This window comes from Boleophthalmus pectinirostris, unplaced genomic scaffold (genome assembly GCF_026225935.1).
Source record: "Boleophthalmus pectinirostris isolate CB_2022bp ecotype Guang Dong unplaced genomic scaffold, ASM2622593v1 HiC_scaffold_1, whole genome shotgun sequence".
NCBI lineage: Eukaryota > Metazoa > Chordata > Actinopteri > Gobiiformes > Gobiidae > Boleophthalmus > Boleophthalmus pectinirostris.
Genome location: NW_026570970.1, coordinates 38,014,443 through 38,034,442, shown reverse-complemented (window position 1 = coordinate 38,034,442; position 20,000 = coordinate 38,014,443). Strand labels below are relative to the sequence as shown.

The following is a 20,000-nucleotide window of genomic DNA, read 5'->3' as shown; positions in this document are numbered from 1 at the left end:
ATGCTCCAAATGCTCTGTTCCACCTTGTGATGTCATGTAGTTGTAGTTTTCAAGTTAACAGCTCCTTTTACCTTTTTTGCGTAGTCTGGCAATCCCAGGTTTCAGCCCTGGAATTCAAGAGTAAATGATCCTAGTGAAGGTGTGTGGAGTTTAAAAACACACTGGTGCACGTTTTGTATGACATCACAAGGTGGTGTTTTCAGTTTGACAGAAGAACTCAGCCTAAATCTGCAGGGTTTGTGTGTTAAACGTGTGAAACAGAACACAAACTGTGTGTGATGAGGAAACAACATTATGACTTAAATCCCAAACAGAGTCAAATGACCTTCCATTTCATCTGTGAGTATTTTATACACAATGTTACATTTATTTTAGATTCTCACCTGATATTAAGATCCAGAATCACCTCTCTCTGATCCACCTCATGTGTGTAAGCCTTCATCCCAGTGATCCTCAGGGGCTGAAACATACAAGACACTTCACCTGTACATGTGTGTGACAGGGACACTTCACCTGTACGTGTGTGTGACAGGGACACTTCACCTGTACATGTGTGTGACAGGGACACTTCACCTGTACGTGTGTGTGACAGGGACACTTCACCTGTACGTGTGTGTGACAGGGACACTTCACCTGTACGTGTGTGTGACAGGGACACTTCACCTGTACGTGTGTGTGACAGGGACACTTCACCTGTACGTGTGTGTGACAGGGACACTTCACCTGTACGTGTGTGTGACAGGGACACTTCACCTGTACGTGTGTGTGACAGGGACACTTCACCTGTACGTGTGTGTGACAGGGACACTTCACCTGCACGTGTGTGTGACAGGGACACTTCACCTGTACATGTGTGTGTGACAGGGACACTTCACCTGTACATGTGTGTGACAGGGACACTTCACCTGTACGTGTGTGTGACAGGGACACTTCACCTGTACGTGTGTGTGACAGGGACACTTCACCTGTACGTGTGTGTGACAGGGACACTTCACCTGTACGTGTGTGTGACAGGGACACTTCACCTGCACGTGTGTGTGACAGGGACACTTCACCTGTGTGTGTGTGACAGGGACACTTCACCTGTACGTGTGTGTGACAGGGACACTTCACCTGCACGTGTGTGTGACAGGGACACTTCACCTGTACGTGTGTGTGACGTGTGTGTGACAGGGACACTTCACCTGCACGTGTGTGTGACAGGGACACTTCACCTGCACGTGTGTGTGACAGGGACACTTCACCTGTACGTGTGTGTGACAGGGACACTTCACCTGTACGTGTGTGTGTGACAGGGACACTTCACCTGTACGTGTGTGTGACAGGGACACTTCACCTGTACGTGTGTGTGTGACAGGGACACTTCACCTGTACGTGTGTGTGACAGGGACACTTCACCTGCACGTGTGTGTGACAGGGACACTTCACCTGCACGTGTGTGTGACAGGGACACTTCACCTGCACGTGTGTGTGACAGGGACACTTCACCTGCACGTGTGTGTGACAGGGACACTTCACCTGTACGTGTGTGTGACAGGGACACTTCACCTGTACGTGTGTGTGACAGGGACACTTCACCTGTACGTGTGTGTGACAGGGACACTTCACCTGTGTACGTGTGTGTGACAGGGACACTTCACCTGTACGTGTGTGTGACAGGGACACTTCACCTGTACGTGTGTGTGACAGGGACACTTCACCTGTGTGTGTGTGACAGGGACACTTCACCTGTACGTGTGTGTGACAGGGCACTTCACCTGTACGTGTGTGTGACAGGGACACTTCACCTGTACGTGTGTGTGACAGGGACACTTCACCTGTACGTGTGTGTGACAGGGACACTTCACCTGTACGTGTGTGTGACAGGGACACTTCACCTGTACGTGTGTGTGACAGGGACACTTCACCTGTACGTGTGTGTGACAGGGACACTTCACCTGTACGTGTGTGTGACAGGGACACTTCACCTGTACGTGTGTGTGACAGGGACACTTCACCTGTACGTGTGTGTGACAGGGACACTTCACCTGTGTGTGTGACAGGGACACTTCACCTGCCCGTGTGTGTGTGACACTTCACCTGCACGTGTGTGTGTGACAGGGACACACTTCACCTGCCGTGTGTGTGTGACAGGGACACTTCACCTGCCCGTGTGTGTGACAGGGACACTTCACCTGCCCGTGTGTGTGACAGGGACACTTCACCTGCATGTGTGTGTGACAGGGACACTTCACCTGTACGTCTGTGTGACAGGGACACTTCACCTGTGTGTGTGACAGGGACACTGTGTGTGTGACATGTGTGTGTGTGACAGGGACACTTCACCTGTACGTGTGTGTGACAGGGACACTGTGCGTGTGTGCATGTGGGTGAGCATACATGTATGTGTATGTGTGTGTATGTGTGTATCTGTGTGTGTAGATGTGTGCGTGTGTGTGTGTGTGTGTGTGTGTACTTACCACGTGTCCAAAGTGCACCTTGGTGAAGGTGAAGGTCTTCAGAGCGGGGTTGGACTGTCGGACAGCAGGCTGAATGTTGGTTCTTAATAATTTCTCCATAAACATTCCAAAAAAGGGCCAAGCCTGTTCCAGAACCTGACGAACCACAGAGACCACATCACTAGACTAGTACTACAGTACGTACTACAGTACGTACTACAGTACGTACTACAGTACGTACTACAGTACTGCTACTGCTGCTGCTGCTACTTCTTATACTTACACTAACTCTACATCACATGTGTACGTGTTGTGGCTTTGGTCCATCAGGGACTAAGGATGGAAATGAGCTTTGGCAACAATCGGACATATTTACAAGTCCATGTTTGTCTCTTACATGATCTTGTTTTTTAATATGCACTGCTAATAAATAACACAAATACAAACAGAACTGTACCTTCTTATAGAACTTCTACTGGAGTTTAGGCCTGGTTTAGATCTGGTTTAGACCTGCTATAATTAGCAAAGTGCTGATGTCATTGGAGCTAGGAAGACTCATGGACTTTAAGGGGAAGAATCTTGATGAGATCGAAATAGATCCAAATGGTATGTATAAAAATGCTTTAAGATGCTTGTAATGATTTGTCTCTAATGTTATGATCTAACTATATTTATTGTGATTTATAGCATTTGTATAGCGCCTTTCAAGATCCCCAAAGCACTTTACAGTTTATTATTCAGTCACTCCACACTCAGTGGTGGTAAACTACTGTAGCCACAGCTGCCCTGGGGCAGACTGACGGAAGTGTGGCTGCCAATCTGCGCCATCAGCTCCGCCAACCACCACCATCACTCATGCTCACACCACTTTCATACTAGGCAATGTGGGTGAAGTGTCTTGCCTAAGGACACAACAACAGTTTTTTTCTGCCACTGGCCCCACTGTGGCATCTGGAATTCCCAGTGGTCTCCCATCCAAGTACCACCCAGGCCCAGCCTGCTTAGCTTCTGCGATCTGACGGGATCAGACTTTTACAAGCCAGTATGGCCGTGACGATTTTGGTATCTGTTGTGAAACAGAGGTAGTCCAGGACATTGAAGATGAAATTCAGGAGGACATGGAGTCACAGCTGATGTGTATGTAAAGTTTTGTCTTGCACTATAAGATTTTATTTGATGCATATTTTGGTGCTTATTGTTGTTATCACTATTTTAGTAAAGGATGGGGATTTTGCATTGCATTGAACTTGACATCAACAAGGAGAGATCCATAAAGTCACAATCAACAGGTATGCAAAGAAAGTATCACTGGTTCTATTTGCAGCAAGTAGTAAAGGAAATCTTATTGCATAGATTTTTGTAGGCTCACTGTCCGTTTAAAATAATTTTGTTGACCTTACTAAGCTCTGAAAAGGTGCCAAAAAATTATTTAGTGGATTAAATTATGCTTCTGCATGCTTTCTAACTTTGTTAGCAAATTATTATCTGATTATTTAAAGTACAGCGTGCTCTTCCTGTGTAGTACAGGGAATTTCCTGTTTTGGGGCTGCACATTGTAATGTACTGCCTTGTACTACTTTGTAATGGAATAAATGTGGCCTTTCTCAGATTTCTGAGAAGATTACTCCCTTTAACAATATTTTACATGTAAATGACAAAGCATGATGGGTGTCAGGTGATAAGTTACTCATTAATACATTTCTTTTCAGTGATCCTGTCAGATTCATGTGATTCCTGCATGTATGGATTTTATTGTTGTCATTTTTTGTAGATAATATTCATTTGTGTGGAAAGGAGACCTTGGACATGGACCAGCAAGAAAACGAAAAGTCACAACAAACAGATATGTAAAGAAAACATCACATTTAAATGGCATCTGTTCTGTCTTCTCAATATTAAAGGATAATTCCAGTGTGAAATGAAACTGGGGTATATTTCATCATGAGGAGTTTGAATATCTGTTGGGGACAAAACTATGCTAACCTGTTGCATTCTAATCTGGATTGCTTTTAACTGATGCTTCCAAAAGGCACTTAATGAAGTTTTGATCCCTTCCAAATGCTCAACCTTGTTATCATTTTTCACAGAATCATTTTCACACTGGAATTATCATTTAATGGAAGTTGAACAGAAAGTCTTGATTAGTATAGTACACCAGCCCATATTTGATTCACTTGTGGAATGAAACTTTTTTGACCTGTGCTCAACAGGACACGGAAGCAGAGCTCAGAAGAAGAAGTGGAAGGACAATGAGGTAGATTCAGTCCAAAAGCATTTGGGTGGATTCATCCAATCCCTACGTGTCCCAGGAAAACAAGACTGTGAAAAATGCCTACAGGCGGAACCAGATGTTCTCAAAACCCGTGGCTGGCGAGCCGTAAAGTATTTTGTGAAGAACAAAATTACTGCGCTGAAACGAAAGCTTTAGCTCTTAGTTTTAAATTTTCTGACCTTCATGTTGCAGCACAGTGCAGTTAATAATGCTGTTTTGTTTATACCTGTATTATACCATTACAGGTTTTTTCTCTTTTTTGTTTTGTTGTTTCTGCCTTTAAGCAGTGTTGAATATTATGCAGTGAAGTTGCATCAATTCTTTTAGTTCTGTCTGCTTTACCAGTTGAAGTACTAAGATTACCTTAAACTGTTGCAATAAAGGTTTTAGGATTACATTTAAAGATTGCATTACCTAGTAATTATTCCATGTTGAGCTAAACCACCAGCATTGAGCTGTAAACTGAGTCTGCAGCAGATAACCTCACTCAAACACCAATGCCTCAGTTGTACTGTGTAAATATTAAGATTAGATGAGATTAGATTCAACTTTATTGTCATTACACATGTATAAATACAAGGTAATGAAAAGTGGTTTAGCATCTAATCAGAAGTGCAAGGAGCAGCAAGTGCCATATATACAGCATGTAGAGTATATACAATATAGAGAAATATACAGTATATGGTAAATGGTCACATTTTTCTATAGTGCTTTTCCACCTTCAAGGCACTCAAAGCGCTTTACAACAAGGAACCACTCACCCATTCACACACACATTCACACACCAGTGTACACAGACACTGTGGGCAAGGTGGGTTAAGTGCCTTGCCCAAGGACACAACGACAGCATTCATCTGTGGGAGCTGGAATCACACCAGCCAACCTGTGGTTCAGTGGATCTGATGCTCAACCTGTGATGTTTATGTTGAGAGCTGGATTCAAAGTCAGTGAAATGCTGTGTCCCCACCTTGCCCAATAACCTTTCTGTGTATGTGTGAAGAATCCCTCAGTCGTCCAGGTAGAATTCATGGCAAGGAGAAAATTCAGTTTGTCGAATGGACAAAAGTGAGTTTGGTTGAAGACGTGTCTCAGCTCATCCAAGCCGCTTCTTCAGTTCTGGTCAGACGCTGTGGACACTTCCTTATATCTGTCTGTAGGGAGGAGCTAACTACACTGAAACTAACACCCACTTGTTTACAGTTTGTGTTTGTTAGTTGGGCCTATTGACCTGTACAGGATGTGGAGACTAATTAACATAACAATTCATGGCCATAATGAGGCTTCCACACCTCTGGACATGACCTGACTACACCTATTGTTCTCTTGTTTGTTTTGATTTAGGTTTGAGGATGGAGTTGTAAATAGGAGACAGATGGTGTCTGAGTCTCCATTTCTGTTTAGAGAAGGATTCTCTTAACAAAAATGGCTTCTTTCACTCCCCTCTCGAACCAGTTCTTTTCTCTGGCTAAAATCTGTACCTCGCTGTCCTCAAATGAGTGGCCCGTGGCTTTTAAGTGGAGATGTACAGAAGACTGAGGTCCTGTGTTGCTCTCTCGTCTGTGTTGGTTCATCCTCTTGTGAAGTAGCTGTTTAGTTTCTCCAGTGTAGTGTTCACTGCAGTCTTCACTACACTGAATGGAGTAGAGCACATTGCTTTGTTTGTGGCTCGGTGTTTTGTCCTTGGGGTGGACCAGTTTCTGTCTTAGAGTGTTCGTAGGTTTGAAATAGACCGGGATCTCATGTTGTCTGAAGATCCTCTGTGGTTTTTCAGAAACACCAGCCATGTACGGAATAGTTACCCCTCTTCTCCTGGGTTCTGATTCTCTGTTGTCCTGTGTTTTTAGTTCTCTTGGTTTTGTTAAAGGCCCATTTTGGATATCCGCAAACAGAGAGGACTTTCTGCACATGTTCTTCTTTCTCCTTTCCCTCTGTGCTTGTGGGGTCCACTTGAGCCCTGTGTTGTAGTGTCCGAATAACTCCAAGTTGGTGCTGCAGTGGGTGGTGAGACTCAAAAAGCAGGTACTGGTCTGTGTGTGTGTTCTTCCTGAAGACCTCAATCTGGGGTCGTCTTCTCCCATTCTTACTGCACAATCTAAGAAAGCCAATGTGTTGGTCTTGGCATCTTCCCGGGTGAATTTGATGTTAGGATCTACAGCATTAATGTGCATGAGTTTAGTCCCAAAGGAGATGGGCCAGAAGATTAAGGACTTCATTAGCCACAGGACAGTTAAGACAACACCACAAAAAAGAGCGCCACATAAAGAAATTTACACAACTCCAAAATCAAAACCAAACTAACCCCAGGGATCGGAGTGACAAAAGGAAGGAGGATAAACCAAGTCAACTTGGCCACAAGGAATGCTGGGTGAAAAATCTTTCCAACCGAGAGCTCACCAGGACTGAGAAAGAAGTACTTTCCAAAGGACTGAATTTCTCTGTAACTTCTAACAGCATCCCCACGGTCGACTACATCATAGCAGCAGAAACCACCATTAGGAACAACAAACTCACAGAGACAGAAGCTGGAGACCTTAGACTGAAATTAACGGCGGCACTGAGCAATGCCAAACCTCCTCCCTCCAACATAACATCAGAAGAAAGGGAGGCCATTATTGCTCTTGAGAAGGATCACAGCATCAACATTCTGCCAGCAGACAAAGGGAGATGCACTGTGATTCTTAACGCAATTGATTATGAGGCTAAAGTTAACAGCCTGCTCTGTGACATTGCTACCTATGAATTACTAAAACGACATCCCACCAGTGGATACAGAAAGAAGATCATTGACTGCTTGCAGAAGTTGGAGAAGGAAGAAGTCATCGATCGACAGATGTATTATAGACTGTATCCTGGTGATTCCGTTCCGTGTATATATGGCCTCCCTAAGATTCACAAACAGGGAGTACCTCTCAGACCCATTGTTTGTAGAACAGACTCCATCACGTACAATGTGGCCAAACAGTTGAAGACCATCTTGTCCCCTTTGGTGGGTAACACAGAGAACCATATTGAGAACACAGCCGAATTTGTGAACAAAATCAAACATCTCCAGTTCGACCTAGACGAGACAATGGTTTCCTTTGATGTGACCTCTCTTTTCATGTGTATCCCTACATCAGTAGCAGTGGAAGCAGCAAGGAAGAGACTACTGCAGGATACCAAACTAGAAGAGAGAACTAAACTGTCACTGGATCAAATCTGCCAACTGCTGGAAATCTGTTTAAATACCACCTATTTCCGGTTCAGAGGGAACTTCTACAGACAAATCCACAGCTGTGCCATGGGCTCACCGGTCTCTTCTATCATTGCTAACTTATATATGGAATAATCTGAACAGAGGGTCTTGGCTTCTTATCCAGGAACTCCACCCACACATTGGTATCGTTATGTGGATGATAACTTTTCTAAAATCAAAATTCAAGATTTGGAACCATTTACTGCACATATTAATGCTGTAGATCCTAACATCAAATTCACCCGGGAAGATGCCAAGAACAACACATTGGCTTTCTTAGATTGTGCAGTAACGATAGGAGAAGACCGGCGACTCCAGGTTGAGGTCATCAGGAAGCCCACACACCAGTATCTGCTTTTTGAGTCTCACCACCCACTGCAGCACCAACTTTGAGTTATTCGGACACAACAACACAGGGCTCAAGTGGTGCCCACAAGCACAGAGGGAAAGGAGAAAGAAGAACAACATCTGCTGAAAGCCCTCTCTGTTTGTGGATATCCAAAATGGGCCTTCAACAAAACCAAGAGAACTAAAACTATCACGCGGGTAAATTGGACTCAAATGCAACACGAGTATACAGGCAAAGTCTTAGTTAATAAGGGAAAGTGTCCTCTAACAGGTAATGTATTAATGGAAACTCAGACTGAACATATAACAAAGGAATATACTATGTAAAATGTGAACGGAAATATCCTCCAAGACTGGGAAATACACTAGTAAGAAATGAACTGGGAGTAAATTCAGGAACAGGGAAAAACACAGAATTGCAGAAGTTGCAAACAGATCAGATTCAGGGGTAATACAGGGTTTTCAGAATTCAGGGTTCAGGAGCTTGAGAGTAAGTCTTTACAGGTTGACAATCTGGCAAAGACTGAGGGAGCAGAGGGAGTATATATAGACTGGGCCTGGGCTGATTACAGAATGAGAGGCAGCTGTAGGGAAAGGAGGGAGGTGGCAAAAGGAGGACCGGAACAGAGTGAGAAATGGAACTGGACTGGGGGAAAACAAGTAAACAAAAGGCAGAACTGTGACAAAAACACAGGACAACAGAGAATCAGAACCCAGGAGAAGAGGGGTAACTATTCCGTACATGGCTGGTGTTTCTGAAAAACCACAGAGGATCTTCAGACAACATGAGATCCTGGTCTATTTCAAACCTACGAACACTCTAAGACAGAAACTGGTCCACCCCAAGGACAAAACACCGAGACACAAACAAAGCAATGTGCTCTACTCCATTCAGTGTAGTGAAGACTGCAGTGAACACTACACTGGAGAAACTAAACAGCTACTTCACAAGAGGATGAACCAACACAGACGAGAGAGCAGCAGTGGACCTCAGTCTGCAGTACATCTCCACTTAAAAGCCACGGGCCACTCATTTGAGGACAGCGAGGTACAGATTTTAGCCAGAGAAAAGAACTGGTTCGAGAGGGGAGTGAAAGAAGCCATTTTTGTTAAGAGAATCCTTCTCTAAACAGAAATGGAGACTCAGACACCATCTGTCTCCTATTTACAACTCCATCCTCAAACCTAAATCAAAACAAACAAGAGAACAACAGGTGTAGTCAGGTCATGTCCAGAGGTGTGGAAGCCTCATTATGGCCATGAATTGTTATGTTAATTAGTCTCCACATGCTGTACAGGTCAATAGGCCCAACTAACAAACACAAACTGTAAACAAGTGGGTGTTAGTTTCAGTGTAGTTAGCTCCTCCCTACAGACAGATATAAGGAAGTGTCCACAGTGTCTGACCAGAACTGAAGAAGCGGCTTGGATGAGCTGCGAAACATCTTCAACCAAACTAACTTTTGTCCAGTCGACAAACTGAATTTTCTCCTTGCCATGAATTCTACCTGGACGACTGAGGGATTCTTCACACATACACAGAAAGGTTATTGGGCAAGGTGGGGACACAGCATTTCACTGACTTTGGACTTGGGCTATCAAGGTTTGTCTGGGAGTCACAGGCAACCTGAGAGGCAAACCTACTCCAGTCTGTGTCTATAAACCTGTCCAGAGTACTGAGTCTACCCCCACTGGCCACACTTTGATGGTTTTCACTGATGGCTTCACATGGTTGAGTGGTGTGATAAGGTGAAAAGACTAAGTATTGCCCTGGTTTTCTTAAAACCACAAGAGAAGCAACTGCTGCCTAAACCACAGGTAAGACCTCGGCTCGCAGAGTCTCCAGTTGTTAGAGCGGTTGTTTACACGGCGAAGTGACAAGAAAGAATATTTGGAAAAGTTCTTTCGCCATAGTGATTCCTTGGTAAGACGTATTAAGTAGAGGATAATACTTAAACTAACCAAAAAAATTGATATGAGCAATGAGCAGAAGAAAATAGTGCAGAATTTACAAGGTATTTCTAGCTGGTAATTCAACAATTTATGTATTGCCAATGCTGTATATTTTCTGTATATCTAGTTTACATGTTCATCATACATCTGATATATACTTATATCATTTATTTTTATAGCACACCTGTTCATATATATCTTTTGCTTTTATATATCATACATTGTTCATAGAGCACACCTGCATACTTGTTGATAGTATATCATATTCCACCAACACAGCTGTATAATTGTTTATAATACATGTTTATATCCCTCATGTATATTTATATCTAATTCCCACCTGTTCATACGGGACTATTGATTTGTATATATTCACTACAAACTAAACTAATATACTGTATATTTCTCTATATTGTATATACTCTACATGCTGTATATATGGCACTTGCTGCTCCTTGTACTTCTGATTAGATGCTAAACCACTTTTCCTTACCTTGTATTTATACATGTGTAATGACAATAAAGTTGAATCTAATCTCATCTAATCTTAATATTTACACAGTACAACTGAGGCATTGGTGTTTGAGTGAGGTTATCTGCTGCAGACTCAGTTTACAGCTCAATGCTGGTGGTTTAGCTCAACATGGAATAATTACTAGGTAATACAATCTTTAAATGTAACCCTAAAACCTTTATTGCAACAGTTTAAGGTAATCTTAGTACTTCAACTGGTAAAGCAGACAGAACTAAAAGAATTGATGCAACTTCACTGCATAATATTCAACACTGCTTAAAGGCAGAAACAACAAAACAAAAAAGAGAAAAAACCTGTAATGGTATAATACAGGTATAAACAAAACAGCATTATTAACTGCACTGTGCTGCAACATGAAGGTCAGAACATTTAAAACTAAGAGCTAAAGCTTTCGTTTCAGCGCAGTAATTTTGTTCTTCACGAAATAGTTTACGGCTCGCCAGCCACGGGTTTTGAGAACATCTGGTTCCGCCTGTAGGCATTTTTCATATATATATATATATATATATATATATATATATATATATATATATAAATTAGGGGTGTCAAATTATCGTTAATTGCGATTAATTAATTACAGTCATATTTAGCGCGTTATGTTTTTTAATCGCGTTAATCTCATTTTTAATCTCTAACTTTAGTGTTTCTGTATGTGAGTTGCTTTATTATAAAACCTGTTTTTATGTGTTGTTGGGACAACAACACACACACACAAAAAAAACACATTTATACAATTTTTTTATTTCGGTAATTCCACTCATTCCCGGAAACCCACACAAAACGCGCGCAGTAAAAGCGATGTAAACGTCATGTTTACGTTGGCAGCGTCAGTCGCACAATGGACGAGGTGGAAGAGCCAGTAGAACAGAGGCAGCAGTGCACAGATAAAAACACATTTGTGTCTTGGAAATTCTTCTCCCGACGTGAAATATAAAAGAAAATAACAAATATAATATCGCCTACAACTTAAATATCACTGGTGAAAATAACCTGCATAGACTCATGATGTCTGCACTACTGTCCTATAGTGACCTGCGACATGAGGGGACACGCACACAAACACACACACACACACACACACACACAAACACACACACCTTCATTATCGTCATTAACCTGAGAACGCGCGGACCACATTTCCTTCCGTAGACACTGCGTGGACACCGACGTGCTCCCGTGAGCCGCGCGTGGATCGTGTTTTCTCGCGTACGCTGCGTAAACCGCGCTAAAGGACTAAACCAGGTCTAAACCAGGTCTAAACCAGGTCTAAACCAGGACTAATCCAGAACTAAAACCAGAACTAAAACCAGGTCTAAACCAGGACTAAACCAGAACTAACACCAGGACCAAAACCAGGATTAATCCATTCCAGGACTAAACTAGGACTAAAGTAGGTCTAAACCAGGACTAAAACCAGTGATCTCATATATAAAGCATTTCTCTATCAATAATATTTTTAATATGGTTAAGGAAAGACTGGACTTTTTATTGTCTTTAAGTAGACAAAAGTTATTATGTTCAGATTTCCTCGTCTTTGCTACTTTACAGCAAACAGTTTCTTATTCATGGAGACTTGGGCTCAACAGCCAATTTGGAGAGATTTGTTAAACAATAAATGACTTTATAAAGTCACTTTTTTTGTTCTATATCAGTCTTTTGATCTGCCACAATAATGTAATAATGAATTTAAATGAAAATACCTCAAATTGAAGCTTTTCTCAGCAATTTTCAGGTGAGATTAAAATGAGATTAATTTGATTAATTAATTACAGCACTAGTATATATATATATATATATATAAAAAAAAAAAAGTGTTTCTCACCTTCCACAGTGGTAGGTCTCTCACCCTCATTGAGCTCGGGTCCTCTACCAGAGGCCTGGGAGCTTGAGAGTTCTGCGCAGTATCTTTGCTGTTCCCAGTACTGCACTTTTCTGGACTGAGATGTCCGTTGTTTTTCCCGGTATCTGTTGTAGCCACTCTTCCAGTTTGGGGGTTACAGCCCCGAGTGTCCGATCACCACAGGCACCACTGATGCCTTTACTTTCCAGGCTCTCTCCAGCTCTTCCTTGAGCCCCTGGTATTTCTCTAGTTTCTCGTGTTCCTTTTTCCTGATATTACCATCGCTTGGTACTTGCGATGTCAACCACCACGGCTCTATATATATATATATATATATGTGTGTGTGTGTATATATATATATATATACATATATATATATATATATATACACACATATATATATACGGTCCTCATGAGTGCTGGTGTTTTGTCATTGTCAGGATTCCCCACTTAGTGATAAATGCAAGTGTCTGTGTGTTTGTGTGTGTATGTCTGTCCACCATTCCACCATTTATGGACAGATAGTCACCAAATTTGGTACGTGGGTCAAGCCCCTGTGCCTGATGCGGCAAAAAAAAAAAGCTTGATGATCCGAGGTCATTTGAGGTCACACGGGTCAATTGAATGGTCACGCCATTATAAAGGATCGGCAATTTCGACAATTTCTGAACCATTTGTGGCCTAAAATATTCACCCAATCATCACACAAGTGGACACACTGGATGTTACAGGTTGAAACCGGTCAAGATCACCATGGTCATATATGTGTTTTTGGTCATTACTCCTTGAAGGATGGAGCTAGAGCAACAGGAGTGTCTCAAAATTTCAGAAAAAAGTATCATCTATTTATAATTCTATGCATTTGTATAGTCAAATATTCATAGTTTTCCAGATAATCACTAATTATAACAGTTCCTTTCTCTTCAGTGTTTGGGCGCCTGGACTGAACTTTTTTTTTTTTTTTTTTTTTTAACTTAACAAGACAAAAAAAAAAACCAATGTATATACAGTATAAGGTGCAGATTGGATTGTTGTTGCATCAATGCAAAGTCCAGTTCACAGTAATGGCAGGGGTGAGATATGGAAAATATACATACACATTCACACACATAAACACACATAAACACACATAAACATACTGAGACATGGGGGTGGTTTGCAAATGAACATACAGGGGAGCAGAAGGAATGAAACCAAAACTAAACAGAATAACAAAACAGAATATCATAAATTAAATAAAGCTATACTTTATTTTTATAGGTATTGTAAGTTTTAATTGCTTTTTTGTTTTGGACCTGTTTTATTGTCTGAAAGTATTGTTGGATTTCCTTTATTATATTGATGAATATTTGGTTTATTTTGAGACCATTTGGTTTTGTGTATGTGATATTTTGCCAGCATAATTAGAGTCTGAATGAAGAGTTGATCTTTGGGGATGGAGGGGCTGGTGAAGTAAAACGGGATGTCGCTTTCCCGGAGGCTGATCGAGTGTTTGGTTTTGGATTGGATGAGTTGTTGTATGTGGGTCCAGATGTTCTTACTGTATGTGCAGTACGCCTGGACTGAAGTGTTGCAAAGTCTGGAACAATACGGCGGCTAAGGAAGCTCTGAGTGGACAAAACAGATCAACTCTAAACAAAAAACATATTTCTCCACGGGGGCAGAACAATGTCTGTACCAGGGGTGTCAAACTCATTTTCACCAAGGGCCACATCTGGATCATGTTGTCATCAAAGAGCTGGTTGTAAAGTTAAGACTGTAACTGTAATATCAGTATGTTACAAATCTGTAAAAGTCTGTATTTCATTTTTCATTTCATATTTATTTTTGTTATTTTGATGTTCACATTACTCCTTCAGTAACATTCATGAAATAGCCATCTTTCTGCATCAATTTTTCTTTTCTTGGACATTTTTTGGGAAATTTGAGTTTTCTTGGCCTCTCTAGTGGCGAGATGCAGTCACTTCACGGGAAAGAACTGCGGTGCATTGTGGGAGATGTAGTAGTGGCACAAAGTCACAACATAATAATAAATTATACCTTTTTACCCCTTGTGGGCCACATAAAATGGCTTGGCGGGTCTATACAGTATATTACACCACCAGTAACTGACATATACTAGGCTCTGATAAATGACACTCAAGTTTCTTAGATCATTCTTTTAATTTTGAAAATATCGTTTTTTTTTTCTTCTGGTGTACTTTTATAACAAAATATCCCTATAATGTAAAAACTATTTGTCAAATATATAAAGTTTGCACATGTATGAGTCGAGTAAAAGTAGATGAAGAGATCTGTATGGAGTAAAAAAAGCCTTCAGAAATATTCATGTGCATAGGATAGAAATCCGGGCATATTTGACTCTAGTTGAGCATAAAATAAATATTTGTAGACTGTCAAATGAGTCCAGTCGAACATAAAATGTGTGTATTTTATCCATCAGAATACGATTTTAAGTTACATCAAGAACTGCAACCACAAAATGAAAATTTACAATTACGCTATCTTCAGTACGAATAAGAATTCACAGATATGACTTTACTGTCAGAAATACGACATCACTTCACAGACATATTTATTGAACAGAAGAAACATCGATCGAGATGCTGGACTTTTGCACCGCATACAGCCTAAACCAGGACTAAACCAGGACTAAAACAGGACTGAACCAGGACTAAAACAGGAGTAAACCAGAACTCAATCAGGACTGAGTGTCGGGACAGGTCTCCATCTCTCTCAAGACCGAGGTTAGTCCTGATTTAATCCTGGTTTAGTCTCTTTAGTTCTCCTCCCAGTCCTCCAGATCTGTCTGTTGTACCCCCTGAATATCATGATCTGGGTCAAGTGTTCAACAAACACAAAGCACTTTCTCTACCTCCACACTATGATTGCGCAATTGATCAATTGATGATTAAATGTGTTTTCCAAAATGTAAATATATGTTGCCTACATTTTGTTTTTGAGTCAGGCATCAGTGTGGATAGCTCCGTGTTTACACGGGCCAGTGTTGTGTACCACTGGAGTGGACCCCAAAAACAGACTCAGAACGAGGGCAAAAATGCAAAAAAGAAACAAAGGTTTATTGACGAGGCAGGATAGGCAGTGGAGGAGCGAGGAGCCAGGAGCTGGAATGCCGGAGTCTTCCACAGCGGGAACTAGGAAATACAAAAATGCAGGTAAGTAACAGGAAGCGACGTAGAAACAAAAACTGAGCCGACTGGTAGATCACCATCAGGTAGACGAAACAATCTGGCAGAGTCTGGCTGGAGAGCTGGGCCTTTGTAGCAGGCTTGATTGCAGATGGAGAGCAGGTGCTCCCAGCAGACTCCGCCCACATCCACATAAGGAAGACTCAGGTCACAGGCAGGGGCGTGACAGCCAGGGCCCATTCCCTCGACGTGCTGAAGAAGCTGAGGTTTATTTGGATTGGCTGTTTTACTACTTAGACTAAAAGTTAGTGAAGTCAGTTTGATCTAAAATACTGGAGATTGCATCAAGAGCCCCAGAGGAAGATAGTTTTGGGGAAAGAGGGACTAGAAACATGTCACCACTTTACACCATTGGACAAGCCAGTGTTTGGGTTCTCTGTGTGATTATGTCAAGCTGTGATTTGTGTACAGTAGTGTTGAGATTTTGCTCCACCCTCAGGCTGCATCAAGATGTTTCATCAGGAAGTATCTGATGTGCTGTTTTGATTTGTTGATTCGACAAGAACTATTCTGAGTCCAATCAAACTTGTGTCTGACATGATTACATTAAATATACTTTCTTCACAATGATGTCAGTTCTATTGCACTTTTGCCTAGAAGTTGACTGGTGCTGACTATGATAAGAAGGTTATCTAAATATATAAGTAAGAGTGACCCAAGTTCTCTAACACCATAAAATAGATGTATGCCTGCCTTGTACTTATAATCTATGACACCAGTGGATCATTATTTTTATATGAAATAAATCAGTCAAATCCTTCATGTCCAGTGCATGTACATTTGTCTCTCTTTTATAAAAATAAAATATCATTGCAGTGTATTTCATCAGGTCTGAACAACACATTTGAGGTAAAGAATATTTATTTACACTTATTTACACGGTACATGGGGTTGAATACCATGCACTTTTAGACCAGGCTCAACCAGGGATGGTGGCTCAGCTGGTCCAAAGGGATCCTCTGGTTGGGGTCCAGTGCCAGACAGGCCCGCAAGAAGTCACTGCACTCTGCAAAAACAAACACACAAGACAAGTTTTACAGTGTACACTTCATAGTTGCTCTTTCCACTGTGAGTTCTTAAGTTCTTAAGTGACAAAAACTTCTATGGTCCGTTCTGTAGATACTGTTTGTGCAGTGTTTAAGGGTGAACTGTGTCATCTATCTTCTCAAATGGAGCTCCGACATCTTGAATGTTTTATCTAATGACATGAAGACTAAATCATATCTAAATAATGTGTGTGTTTCTCTGCTCGTACCTTGGGACACACCACTCAGACTCAAGAAGGAAATGTATGGAAAACCCTTCATGAAATCTCTTGTGGTGAACCCTTTGTCACTCTTAGAGCGCAGCAGTTCGTGAAGTAGCGCCCCCGTCTGCCACACTGAGGTAGGAGCAGCGCGGTATCCTTCAGTCCCATAGGCCTCAGGAGGTGCATACTCTGGTGTTCCTGAAAACCACAAAGAAACACATAGAAATAATCGTGCATCTTTAGTGATCTTGTACTTTAACTACTACTGCTGCTATTACTACTACGTTGGTTAGGAATATTACCTTTGAAACTGTAGAAGGGCTCTGATTGGGCGCCGCAGCCACAGCCAAAGTCTATGACCCTGATCCTTGGGCCAGACTCTGTCGCCTGAACCAGCAGATTTTTCATATTAATGTCTCTATGGAAAATCTGTTTTGAGTCAAGGTCCAGCAGCGCGTTCACCACCTGACGGATCAGCTCCTGCCGGACAATAACAAGAACGTGGATTAGAAAAGTAACTGAAATGTATTACAAATGGCATTAATTACCTTAGCCAAGGAGGTCATGTTTTTGCCGGCGTTTGTTTGTTTGTCTGTTTGTTTGTCTGTTAGCAACATAACTCAAAAACTTATGGACCGATTTTGATGAAATTTTCAGGATTTGTTGGAAATGTGAAAAGGAAGAACTGATTTCATTTTGGGGGTGATCTGGAAGAAATCCTGGATTCTGGATCACTTTGAAGTTTTAGTTAACATTGTGGTAAATGGGGCCAAAAATTTAGTTTCTCAATATCTCGATTAATTATTGACCAAACCCCATGAAATTTGACTCAGGGATGGACAATGGGATCCTCTTTCATATTCCAAATTGAAAGATACGAGACAAATATTTAGGGAAAACACAATTAATATGAGGGGGACTGTAGTCCTTGGCAGAGGTCTGCGCTCTCTGAGTGCTTTTCTAGTTATATATGAGATGAAAGAAGAGATGCTGTTCTCTGCTACATAGGCTTATTTACTACAAATTTATGACACCCAAGCGTATGGATATTTTTTCATGTAAGTTTGTTGTTATTTTTCTGTTTTAAGTTTTTTTTTTTTTTTTTTTTTTGCAGACCTTTGCGTGAGCTTCTGTCAGGGGGCCATTCTCCTGATGGTAGTCAAACAGGTCTTGGGATGGGGTGGGTCTCTCCATCACCAGAACCACCTCCTGGCCTTCATCCTGGAGGTACCAGTCGAGCAGAGTCACCGAGGGGTTCAGTCCGACCGAGTGCCGATCCGGAGCAGCTTTGTTCATCAGGACGGCCTCAGAGGGGACGGTCAACACTTCATTTTCAATGCTCTAAAAGAGGAAAATGTAAACAAAACAGATTATTCCACAATCAGAGACAAATGCAGTGTCAGATATTCATGGGGTGGTACTAGTGACTTTTGTTCAATCTGATACAGTAAAACTATGGCAAGTATCACAATATTGATCTGATTCCTATGAGTTATGATCCTTCTCTTATGACTTTTAAATGCACTAACTGAAATATAAACAGTGTCTTTCAAAGTTTTACCAAACATAAATAAAAAAAATTTAAAAATGTGATTTTTGATACCTTCATTAGTTGGGAGGGAATTTGTGAAATATCATGAGGATTGTGCACTTCTGGAAAAGTTTTGGATTTTTAGCAGGGTGTTTAGGTATGGACCTAAGGTTTTTAAAAATCCATGGATACAAGTTGGAGTCACCCCCTAGTGGCCGATATGCATACAATCCAAAATGGCCCCCGGTCAGGCCTCTAAACCCATATGTGAAATGAAATCAAGTCAAATGAGGTGCAGAAATTGTTTCATGGTTCTATAAAATGCTCCAGAATGTGTTCGACCAAATGTTGAAGAGTCTACTGCAAAATGTCACAGTCCTGGGTCACCAAATTGTGCTGCAGTGGAGTACACAGGTCACCAAATTCCGCCGGGGTGCCTCTCCCTTGCTTAACCGGGGAGGGGGCTTTAGAGTGGGTGTACGTGTTCGGGAGGTGCACCAGGTCTTGTCTAGAGGAACTGGATTGCTTGTATCAAACAGTAGGAAGTAGAAAGTAGAAAAAATACATTCTACTACAAAGTAAGACTAAAGGAAGCAGAGATATAACCTTTTCTTGTTTGGACAGGGGCTATTTTGGATTTTATGCACACCGGCCACTAGGACGGCATCACAGCTTGTACCTAACACTCTGCCAAAAATCCAAAACTTTTCCAGAAGTGCACGATTTTGATGAATTCCCTCCAGGCTACATCATATTCCTATTTGGTATCAGTCCATTCATCACTAATAGAAAAGAGCTGTGAGAGGTGATAGTAGCGCACAGACTTTTTAGTGGATACTGATGTCCATTATTTGTCTGGTTATTTGATGATACCGATACAACGATTTTAAAATCCATAAAATGTTCCAAAACAACAAAAATTTCACTTACCACCAGAGAAAATTCCACATTGTCCCTCTTCATGTGTTTAATGGCCACCTGAAAATCAGACATTAGAACATGATTCTATAATGGAGTCAAGTGAAAATGTGAAATTATAGGGACATTCATAGATGTTATAGATTCTATTCTGAATTTAAAGGTCTCCAGGAAGAAACTCCATCTCTATGGAGACTGACCCTCTACATGAAAAATCACTTGAAGTCATTTGAACTTAGATTAACTGTGCATTTGAAGTTTTGTAAATGATAAAAAGTGTATATATCTTACCGACTGTTGGTCTGAGATCCGGACGCCGGCAAACACCGACCCAAATCCTCCCTCTCCGAGCTGCTCATGCTCCTCGTATGTCAGCGCAAAGTCACTCACTGAGTTCATTTTACAAAAAAAATATATATTATTAGTATGATCATCCAATATGACATTACAACAGCCATTCACACATAGACAA

The 20,000-nt window shown here is 41.5% G+C and overlaps 2 protein-coding genes and 1 pseudogene across 2 annotated transcripts in view; 1 reads left to right on the top strand and 2 right to left on the bottom strand.

Moving 5' to 3' along the window:
* Positions 1 to 2,588, bottom strand: part of LOC129409195 (extended synaptotagmin-3-like) — an 8,251-nt gene extending 5,663 nt beyond the window's left edge. Inside the window, exons 1-2 of the mRNA XM_055154494.1 lie at positions 2,460 to 2,588; positions 384 to 460 (exon numbers count right to left, since the gene is read on the bottom strand). Coding sequence (XP_055010469.1) covers positions 384 to 460; positions 2,460 to 2,564 — 182 coding nt within the window. The 5' untranslated portion in view covers positions 2,565 to 2,588. The remainder of the gene's footprint in view (positions 1 to 383; positions 461 to 2,459) is intronic.
* A 383-nt stretch (positions 2,589 to 2,971) lies between these two features.
* On the top strand, positions 2,972 to 9,468 carry LOC129409192 (uncharacterized; annotated as a pseudogene).
* A 7,270-nt stretch (positions 9,469 to 16,738) lies between these two features.
* The window catches only part of LOC129409156 (serine/threonine-protein kinase pim-2-like), a 4,454-nt gene continuing 1,192 nt past the window's right edge, over positions 16,739 to 20,000 (bottom strand). The window contains exons 4-9 of the mRNA XM_055154353.1: positions 19,820 to 19,917; positions 19,541 to 19,588; positions 18,196 to 18,420; positions 17,382 to 17,559; positions 17,086 to 17,277; positions 16,739 to 16,836 (exon numbers count right to left, since the gene is read on the bottom strand). Coding sequence (XP_055010328.1) covers positions 16,739 to 16,836; positions 17,086 to 17,277; positions 17,382 to 17,559; positions 18,196 to 18,420; positions 19,541 to 19,588; positions 19,820 to 19,917 — 839 coding nt within the window. The remainder of the gene's footprint in view (positions 16,837 to 17,085; positions 17,278 to 17,381; positions 17,560 to 18,195; positions 18,421 to 19,540; positions 19,589 to 19,819; positions 19,918 to 20,000) is intronic.